We start from the raw sequence: 11,143 nt of genomic DNA on the forward strand, positions 1-11,143 counted from the left end.
AAATATTTAAGTTTAAAATCATGTGAAATAAGGATTTAATTAAAGTAAAAATGAATCAGTGCAACTATTTTAGGTCTTGGACTCAGATTTCTGTATCCGTTTCATGATCATTTGTCAATCTAATAGGCGAGTAGGTGATCAGCCTCCTGTGCTTGACACACGCCGTCGACTTTTTGGGTTTTCAGTTTTTAAGCCGTTTTCCTCACGATATTTTCCATCACCGTTCGAGCGAATGTTAGATGCGCAAATAGACAGAAAGTCCATTAGTGCACAGCCAGGGATCGACCTACGACCTCAGGTATGAGATTCGCACGCTGCCACTAGGCCAACACTGGTTTTTTGAAATAAGGATTTTGTGGTAATAAATTTGTTTATTGCTCAGTATTTATAGTCATCTAAAAATAATTTGACATGATGAAATAAGACCGTGGCTGGTGGCACCTGGACCCGAACTGCTCGGGTCAGAAATTTCTGGTGGCACTGAGGCCTTTACCAACAAAAGGCAAACAGACAAGGTTGACGAGGGGATGTAAATATTTTAAATATTATCATATAAATAAATATTTAATATTTTAAATATTTTCGCAAAATTTCCAGTGTCGCTTTACCAGCCTTCCTATCTTCTGTCCATAGTTCAGCAAATCTCATAAGTAAAATTTTAAGGGCATCCCCTTCAAACTTTGAGATTGCTGGCTTGGAAGAAGCTAGAAACGCTTTCTTAATTGCATGCCCGGATCAAAATTTTCCATTATCTCTAAATTCACAGAGGAGCTGGGATGACATACACTGCAAATTGATTTGACGATGTTTTGAGTTGTAGTACGGGTTCGGCGCGTGCTAGGCTTTTGGCCGTGGGTACGCATGAGGCCGGCTACTGGCTTCACGCTTACCCTTCGTCAAATACAGGAATTTTTCTTGAGCCTAACACGCTTCGAATCGCAACCTGGCTACGGCTTGAGGTTCTGGTCTGCGCTCCTCATATATCTCCCTGTGGCAGTGATGTCGACAAGTTAGGACATCACGGCCTGTCATGCCAAAAAAGTGCAGGCCGCTTCTCGAGACATGCCGCACTTAACGATATCATACGCCGTTCCCTTGCCACCGTCAACGTGCCAAGTCTACTTGAGCTGAGTGGTATTGCAAGAGACGATGGCAAAAGACCGGACGGTTTGAGTTTGATTCCATGGAAGATGGGCTGGGTACTGGTTTGCGATGCAACCTGTACAGACACGCTGGCCCCTTCCCATCTACATGGAACCAACTACAGAGCTGGTGCGGCTTGTGAAACGGCTGAAAAAAATAAAGCATGCAAATACAGGGGTCTAGGCTCAGAATATGATTTTGTCCCATTCGGTGTCGAGACCCTTGATCCGTGGGGTCCTAGCGCTTTAAGGCTTTTTAAAGAAATTTCAAAAAGGTTAGTCGACATCACAGGAGACCGAAGATCTGGCAGCTACCTCGGACAAAGAATTAGTCTAGCAATTCAAAGGGGGAACGCTGCCAGTATCTTCGGCACCTTGCCTAAAGGGACTCCTTTTAATGATATATTTTAGTTTATGTTAAGTTTAGTTATTTATTTCAATGTATATTATTTTATTATTATATTTTTAATGTTTTCTTCATGTATCAAAAACTTATTCATTATGATCACATCACATTTCAACATATGAAACTACCTATTATATAATATATTAATATTCAACTATATTTAAGTTATTTTTTTCAATACTATACATGTATATTCTAGCTTAAGTAAAATTGTATCTTGTCGGAATAAAGGCTTATATTATTATTAATCATTTAGCATTTGACTCGTAATTGTAAAAAAATGCATTACTCACTAAGAATTATTTGACTACGTCGAGTGTAAAAACGTCCCAAGAATCAAGAAGGAGGTGCACATGAGTGTATGAAAGTTAAAAGGGGTGTTAAAACAAAACGGATGAGTCTGGACAAAGGAAACGACGCGTCCCCGTAATACGAGCCTTTTGATATTATCATACATATTTTGATTAATGAATGCATCTTATGTACTTGTTTGTCTACGTAGACAATCATTTTAGTTCCCGCTGTCTGGCTTTAAAGTTGTTCGAGCTAATTACGACATATTAATAATGTTGACTAGAATAGATAGTTTGAAGTGGAGATGGACAGGGCTCATGATAAACAAGAAAAGTGGAGCAACATCATAACTGACTGGTAGCCTAGAGATGGGAAAAGGAACAGAGGAAGACAAAGCAAGAGATGGAAAGACGAATTAAAATTAACAGCAGGCTCAAAATGGAGAAGGGTTGCAAGAGACAGAGTACAATGGAAATTGTTAGAGGCCTTTGCCAAGAGGCACACTGAACTCAGAGATATTTTATAACTTAAAGATAAGAGTCAACCACAAAGTCAAAGAAACAGTTCAGGATAAGAGGCTTATTATTATTATTATTAATAATGTTGGTAGGACTTCGGATGGATTTTGTATAACGTCACAGCCACACGTCTAGAGATTGTATCACCACTGCCTTGCGATTCTGTAACTCATTTTTCAAACTCTCACAGCGGTTTCTTGCGGCGGTCGCGCTCAAATCAGTCGTGAAGCAGTCATTTTACGATTTGGTATTCTGAACAATAAACTACAAGCTCCCTCCGCTTGTCAAGACGTAATGTGAAATTGCTTAACAGAATACCATGAGATTCCAAAATGGGTGGGTGACCAAGGGAGCGTTGTTAGTGCGAGGTGAACTCACGGATTGACAGAATCGCACGGTTGTTTTCAAATGCTGTGTCTACATTAGTAACATATAGCACACAATAAGCAATACAAAGCAATATAAAAACTTAGCACCTATGTCATACTATTTATAAAATAATGATAGTTTCTCTACTACTTAATTAATCTATTGCATGCTAATACAAAGGTCTAAACTTCGTTCATGTGGAACACGCCGTTTTTACTATGGTTATATGAAAAAAAAAACACGTAACCATGGTAACATTATTATGTATACGCTTAAGTTTGTAAAACAGTCGGAACTTACATGAATGGTTTTCATGGTTCATTGTGTATTTTGGGTATGACATGGATAAATTTGTAATTGGAAAACGCATATTGAGTTACAAAACAAAGTTTGTTTATGTGTTAAATCGACCAAAGAAACTGTTAACCATGATACGGTATAAGCTGCTCATCATGCATATATTTCATCTATACTTAGATATGGATTTATATTTTGGGGAAATTCAGTTGATGTAAATAGGGTATTTAAGGCCCAAAAAAAGTATTAGAGCAATTTGTGGAGCAAACTATCTTGATAGTTGCGTTCCCTTGTTATGTTTAAGAATATGTAAATTTTAGATTCCTCATATTTATGAATCTGTTTCATGATCATTTTTAAATCTAATAGGCAAGTAGGTGATCAGCCTCCAGTGCCTAACACACCCTGTCGACTTTTTGGGTCTAAGACATGTCGGTTTCCTCACGATGTTTTCCTTCACTGTTCGAGCAAATGTTAAATGCGCACATAGAAAGAAATTCCATTGGTGCACAGCCGGGGATCGAACCTACGGCCTCAGGTATTAGAGTCGCACGCTGAAGAAACTAGGCCAACACTGCTCCCAAAGCACGCTAAACGTCTCTTAAAGGCGTCAGTTGTAATTGACGCAGGTATATTATATCAGGTTACTATTATCGTTATTATCATCACTCACATCACGTCTTGGCTTCCATCCCAGGAGGAACAACAATTTTATTTGTATAGAGTATGTTTCAGTATATGTTTTGAGTGAAACGCAAGCAGAAGGTACAAAAGGGTGTACTTTGATCACTGAGAAATTATATTCCAGTGTTCACATGTTTACTTGGAACATTGAATAAAGCGCGTTTACAAAGCCTTTGTTTCATTCTCGCAAAGGAAAGTGACTTATGTGCGCAAATATTTGTATAAAGTTTCCTCAACATTAATCCCAACAAATGATTACAAAAGGACCTACTAAATGAAAAACATTTTATAAAATCGAACTGTTTCGAAGAGTTCGAAAACCGTAACAACATTCCTTTCAGAAGAACACGTTTTTTCCAAAACTTACCGATATCCGATTGAGCATTCTGGTAAACGAGCTAGCTAGATATCCATAGTTAGGATACATCATCTAACACTTTGAAATTCTCTAGCTTTTAGATCATTTTATTTGTATATCTATGATTCGAAGTTTTAGTGACATTCAATCTTGTGTTTTAATTTTATTGTACCAATGTACCGGTGTGGCGAGCGTTGGCAAGCTTTTTTGAATAAAATACAATAACATATACACGATTATCAAAGATATCGGATTATCCGTGGGCATTACAATGTAACAAATTTAGATTTATAGTTAAGAATGGATTTTATATGTTTTTATACGAATAAAAACTTCGCTGTACGAGTAGAAATTACTCTTAAATGACCTTATTAAATGATCGGATTAAATGTTATATAAAAAGCACGCAATAGTTGATGTATAAAAAAAACAAGAAAGGGTTGCCAGTTGCTCAAGAAACATTTTGCAATCTAATCAAGCTAATTTAATTAAGCTGCATGCTATGTAGAGCACGGGAGATGCGCACTCGGCCTCTATTGTCTGACCGCTGCGCAGCGAATAACTAAACTCTGTTAGCGACTGTACCGTTCTGGGGTTGTCAAACATTTATAGCTAATTTAGTGCAATTTTGTTAGGAATAAAAGTTCCTTTAAAGTTAGCTTTTATAAGCGATAAGGTAAATGCAAAATGATCTTTTAGTTTGAATTTCATATGCACACTTGTAACAGTATCAGTTCATGAAACTAGCCGATGTTTTTATAGATCTGGCTACGCAGGTGCCTTATCTGATGTTAAGTGCTATCGCCCAAAGGACACTCACAATGGCAGAAGGCTTAAGATTTAAATAATGTAAAAACTATATTTTTTCAGCAACTTGTGATTATAATATTATTTATCAATGACATCTTAATTGAACGTAGTGCTTTAACCTCTGTTTAATTTATATTTAATTGATTTATCATTTCTTTTGTAGGCAAATAAGTAGGATCTTTTTTTGCCTTAATTTCGTAAATAAAGAACAATTATTTGTTGTGTTAATCTACTTCTACATTATCCTTTCATTGCTTTTAAATTATTACGTTGTCGGTTTTTTTAGTTTTATAAGCCGTAAAGAAAACAACTTTTAAAAAAAAAGAATTGAATATAATATAAAACCTCTTTACAAAAATAAAACTAATCAGCGTTACCATGTACTCTGGTGACGCAAGACGGTTATAATGATTTCAAAGAATACATATAAGTTCTTTATCGTTAATTATAGCCTTGACGTGTGGACATAGGCCTCTCCCCTAAATTTCAAGTACGACCAGGTCAGCAGGTCATCTTTCAACCTAATGAGAGGCCGTCCAACGCTTAACCGACTGGTTCTCAGCCTCCATTTATATTTAGCTTTTTTACGCGACATTAATTACGAAAAAAACCTATTCAAATTAGCTTAAATTTTCCGTGTGACAGCCCTATATCATGTAACAAGGGAGGTATTTCCCACTGGTTTGCGTCTCGTTTATAAATGCTATTTTAACGCGGAAAAAAAGATTAATTAACTAATTGAGCTACCAACATACCGAATACGAGCGCAGTTTTTTTTATTTTTCTTGGTTTTTCGCTCTTCGCAGTGAAATGGCTTCATGTAAAATTGAATTGTAATAAATTCGTATAGAAGTGCTTTTGTTAGCTTAATTTTTTTTTTAAATAGAATTTCTGTTTTTGTATTTCAATTAAACAACAGAAATGATTTTGAGAACTAAAAGTTATGCGAAAAAAATGTCTAAAATACAACAGGCAATTAAAAATGAATTGGGTTTTTTATTTTAAATTGGTTTTTATTGATAAAAACTTAAATAAATATCTTTTCAAACGTTTAAGTGTAATGATACTACGAAATATTCCTTATCCCTCGAGTCTTAAGACTAAATTAAGGCTTTGAGAATTGTGAAAGATATGGCAAAGCTTTGGCATGTTAAAAGATGTCAATAATTAAAACATTCTGCAGAACCGAGTACCAAAATCATATAATAAATAAAACCATGAATCAAATGTATATTTTTATTTACATTTAATGTTTACTAAAATTTAGTTTTAATTAACAAATTTAATCAGCGTATTATCCGGAGGTCTGGGATTCAGCATCTCGAACAATATGGCTCGAATGTTTAATTAGCGCATTGCGGGCCCGGGGGGAGGTGTGGGGGGGTCGGTGTTATTCATTAAAATGTTTGCGGAAACCCGTTTAACGCCGCTGTGGTGGCCGCCCCGTTTCAGGGCTGAAGATCTTTTTGTATTTATTCAAACATTCCTTTGAGTATAAGTTATCACATGGAAAAATAATTGTACGCGTGAAAAAAAAGGGAGGTTTTGTGTTCGCTCAAACAAGTGCTGGTACTCTGTTACTCTCAATAGCGATAGCGATTGCGATACCGTAATATCGTGAGTGTACCACACATTTTCATAGTTGCGATAGTGCAAGGATATTGATATACGAAGAATTGCATAAAAACTCGTCGGGATTCTTATCGCTATACACAGGTACAGTGCAGGGAGTTGAGACTGTACCACAAAAGCAAAAACATTCCGCCTGATAGAAAACAGGAAGATGGGTCAATTGTCTACTGGACTACCAATCAATATCATCTAATGATGAGCTATCGAAAAGTTAAGGTAACTGAAATTCGGTACTAAAATATGTAATTTAAAAAATACAAACAATTACGTGACGGTGGAACATTAATTAGTCACAATTTTTCCGTCCACCGAAGCGTCGTCATTCATTACAATAATATTTTCTTTCTGTTCTTTTTATTTCTTTTTTTATTAGTGATTCTAGTAAGGAGGTAATTTATTTTGGAAACCTGAAATAGGAATATTAAGAAATCAGAATGCAAAAATCGAAACGGCTCGGGCTTTCAATAGCAACCCTGAAAACGGGTGGTTGTGGGACATTCATTTGCTAGTAATCGCTGTTTCCGTTATCTGCAACCCACTTACCAGATTTCACTACACTCCGATAAAGTCGTTAATAGCTACTGTTTTTTTTACTTTTTCACTTACCTTTACACTTACTTTGGTACTCTTGTCGACGCTAGTGTTTACGATGTTAAAATCAGTTAAAGAGACCTTTTTAAATTTTTATTTTCAAGACGGGACACACAAACTCAAAAATGTAACTGAAAATTTATATAACCTAGGGTCCCTCAAGAAAAAAGCGTACCGATTTCTAAAAGCCGGTAACGCAACGAACTCGTGAAACATCTGGCATTGAGAGTGGCGGTATCACTTAACATAAGGTGATCCTCCTGGCCATTTTCGTTCTATACAAACAAAAGCACATGTGAGGTAAGTTCTGTATTAAAGTTCCACATTCTAGCACCAACTTCCTTTCATTCATTCATTGCCTGTGGGATATATACATATACAAATTACTCCATGTGATCATATATATATTATATCATATCATATACAAATTACTTCATAGATCATAGATAAAGGCAAGTTGGCAATCCTTTGCATTGCTACATCGTAATGGCGCTATGATTTTCTTCACCAAGTGTAAATTGCTCCCTTAAGAAGAAAAATTTGCTAACTGCTAATATTGTTGTTATACGGATTAAAGGCTGGTATTTATTATTTTTATATATGATAAAGTATGCGTAATCTATGGTTCTATTTACATACTTGTACAGTGTACTTAGTATAAAACTATAGTTGTTAAGTATAAATGTTATTAAACATAAATTTAGAATAATTTTAAATAGGAAAAAAATGTATGTATATCTCAATATAAAAATGATCATAGGTTTACATTATTGAAATAAAATCTGAGTACATATTTAGATGAATACATCATAAAATATTTTTCGGTTGCGATAATTAACAGAATAACCTATTTGTCAGACAGTATGTACTACAAAAGTCAAAACATACTTACTTTAAGAGTTATTATGTGTATATAAGCTGTAAGGACAAAAAATCTTTATCTTTTAATAAATCTCTAAGTAACCTCCTTGTTCACTACAACTCTAAATAAATTACATACATTTCACTCGATAAAAACATAAACAAGAATTCTCTCTGATTTTATTGATTCCTCGCTCAACGAATAAATATCACAATACAGTGAGGAAATGCTGCCAGCATTAAAGGTACACCTCTGCCACCGGGACCAAACTTTTTAAATTGATTTTATTTTTCTATTTATTCATTTTTAGTTATTATTATTACTATGTAGGTTAGGAATATTGTGAATATGTGTCTTGAAAACGCGAAAATAAATAATTTAAAATATTTAGGAATATGACCGCTACTGTGTAAGATAAGTATGAATTACGCTATAAAGATTTACAAGATCCATATATTTTTTGCATCAAAATAAGAGTTGAAATCCAATTAATTAAAACTCTAACATTAAAACGCATTAACTCATCTGCATAAGCTAACAAATTAATAACATCGTTCGTAATTACATTTTAATTAGAGCATTGACAACCGATATCTCATTAACTGGCACGGAGTTAAATTAACCGCATTTATACAGAATTTATATTTACGGGCATAACTTAATCTACACCTATTCGAAATACTACCCTCAACACAGTGTCGTGATTGGCTGTTTCCTCCAACCCCTACCGCGCTCAGCCAATCGCACACCTCAAGTCTATTGTCAAGGGGAGGAGCCCGGTGGATTTTCACCACTGCATCCCGGCAAACGCAAACAGTCTAGCACGGATTATCTCACATAGGAGATCATTTATACTGTGATATTCGTGAAGAAGTTTTGTGCTAAATTGTGACACGCAAAATATGAGACGATTTCTTTAGTTGGAAAATAAGTGTTTAGCGAAATGGCAGGGCCATATTTGTCACCCTTGCCGGGTGATTTGCTGACGGAGTACATGTTTGGGCGGCGGAGACAAAGACGCAATAGAACGACGTTCACACCTCAACAGCTGAGCGAACTGGAATCGTTGTTTCAGAAAACTCATTACCCTGATGTGTTTTTAAGAGAGGAGGTTGCATTGAGGATAAGTCTGTCGGAAGCGAGAGTGCAAGTAAGTTCCGAGTTTGTAACTCATTAAACTGGCCTTATTTAAATTATTGTTGTAGGATGAAAGAAAAATACATATATATCGTATCCAATCGATATTAGTGCTAACAGATAAAACAATTACTTTTACGAAATTAATTTTCGCTCAAATTAATTTCACCCACACAATGCAACGTCTGCTTTTTTATCTGCTTTATTATCCTAGATTGTTGAATACAAATTTTAAATGCCAAAAAGCTAAGCCACTGGATATAATACTAAATAAACGATACTTTTCGAGTTTTTTTCGTTTTTTAGTTCTACTTTAAATCTTACAGAATAATTTATGCAAATAAAACAATAAGGACTGAACTTTCTATCTATTAGCTTATATATTTAAATCGTTTTGAGTTTTTACTCTGTCATTGATTTCGTATAAATGATTCTTAAAACTATATTATATAAAAATAATGGAATTATTATTGTTTTATTGAAATTTATTGATTTTCATCGATATTTTTATTTAATAAATTCGTATTTATTATAATTTCTTCTCCATTTCTGAAAATATGTATTTTCTAGGTATGGTTCCAAAATCGTAGAGCGAAGTGGCGAAAACAGGCACGACTGCAACTTCTTCAAGACGCGTGGAGAATGCGTTGTTTGGGATTAGGGACTCCACCTCTTGGAATGCCTGGTAAGTGTCTTAGATACGCTTATCAGCTTCGCCTATTTAAGTAGACACAATATTATAATTAGACCAGAACATAGATCAAATTATAATTATAAGATATTTTCTACCAGCTGTGTTTATTAACATAAGCAGTAGATATAGGCCTTCCGTTGTTTTAAAATATATAGTGAAAATTTTTACTTTTGGAGGTTTTTTTTATATATTTTGCATATAACTGAAAGGTTCGTATTCAAACAAATATTTATTTCGGATCGTAAAAATTGGCGTTTCCTGTAATATTTGTCGTAGATAAATGAAGATGATTATTGTTACAAATCGTGATATAAATTCCCATTGTAGGAATTCAAGTTGTGGAAAAGCAATATTTTGTAAATCTCCAGTATTTAGAGCTTTCATAATTGAAAAAATTGTATCATTTAGTTTCAATCTAATTTTCTCAGGTCACGGTAAACCTCCTGACTCTTCACCAGAACGCACTGATTCGCCATCGAATAAATCACCCGAACCACATCTAGAAAATAACGGCGAGCTCAAGTCCCCTCGACCGGAAATGTATAATGGCGGCATGCAGGAACACCCACCGCAAATGCCACCACACGAAATGCCACCTATGCCTTACCCAACCGAAGATGGTAGGATGATGCAACAACCATACTTTTCCCCCCTAATGATGCCTCCCATGGACAGCACAGACATTGTTCCAACAGACCTACGAGTCCCAACAAAGAACAATTGCCATTGTGTACCAGAAGAGCCACAAAACTTAGCATATCGCCCGAGAAGAGACAAAGAGAGTGACAGCGACAGCGACTCAGAAATAGATCTTACGTCTCACTCCAAAGACGACGATCTGAGAGAGTCAGAGAGACTAGCTAATCGAATAGCGACAAGTATATTTCGCAGTGACACCGTGCTTCACGATTTAGTACCGAATGACCTTAGTATGGGAACAGCGAAAAATATACCTAGCGACCGTAATGTGAGGGGTAATATCATGTGAATTTTGTTGACATTGAACAATTTCATCAAATATTTTAGACTTCAGACCAAAATATCTATCGTGTGCTATGTGATGCTTGTGTCTCTCCTGAAGTTAGTCTTTCGCACAATAGACCTATAGACCAGATAGGTAAAATTCTAAGTTTTATTTGAGAAATAATTCTGTAAGCTGATACCAAAACAATAAACGTTTTAAGTGTAGTAGAAAAAATAATTTCTAGTCATTCTATTGTGTATTGTAGATATTTATTTTTACACGTATTTGAGCCGTTGTAGATAGCGGGTAGTGCTTCGATGTATATGAATATAGTATAAGTTAGTACCATGTTATTTTTAGTAGAGAATAAATAATAAAACACAAA

General features: G+C 35.2%; 1 protein-coding gene across 1 annotated transcript; it reads left to right on the forward strand.

Moving 5' to 3' along the window:
- Nucleotides 1–8,764: 8,764 nt before the first annotated feature.
- LOC125056615 (retinal homeobox protein Rx1) lies at nt 8,765–11,132 on the forward strand. The gene is made up of 3 exons (XM_047659807.1): nt 8,765–9,113; nt 9,671–9,785; nt 10,223–11,132. The coding sequence occupies exons 1-3, from the start codon at nt 8,907–8,909 to the stop codon at nt 10,780–10,782; spliced, it is 882 nt and encodes a 293-aa protein (XP_047515763.1). The 5' UTR covers nt 8,765–8,906; the 3' UTR covers nt 10,783–11,132.
- Nucleotides 11,133–11,143: the final 11 nt, after the last annotated feature.

Source organism: Pieris napi, chromosome 15 (genome assembly GCF_905475465.1).
Source record: "Pieris napi chromosome 15, ilPieNapi1.2, whole genome shotgun sequence".
Lineage (NCBI taxonomy): Eukaryota > Metazoa > Arthropoda > Insecta > Lepidoptera > Pieridae > Pieris > Pieris napi.

Bases quoted from the DNA above. Each gene is read 5' to 3' on its own strand.
- LOC125056615 (XM_047659807.1), top strand. From the start codon at position 8,907: ATGGCAGGGCCATATTTGTCACCCTTGCCGGGTGATTTGCTGACGGAG. The intron at 9,114-9,670 runs GTAAGTTCCGAG...TGTATTTTCTAG, and splicing joins TGTCGGAAGCGAGAGTGCAA to GTATGGTTCCAAAATCGTAG. The intron at 9,786-10,222 runs GTAAGTGTCTTA...TAATTTTCTCAG, and splicing joins TCCACCTCTTGGAATGCCTG to GTCACGGTAAACCTCCTGAC.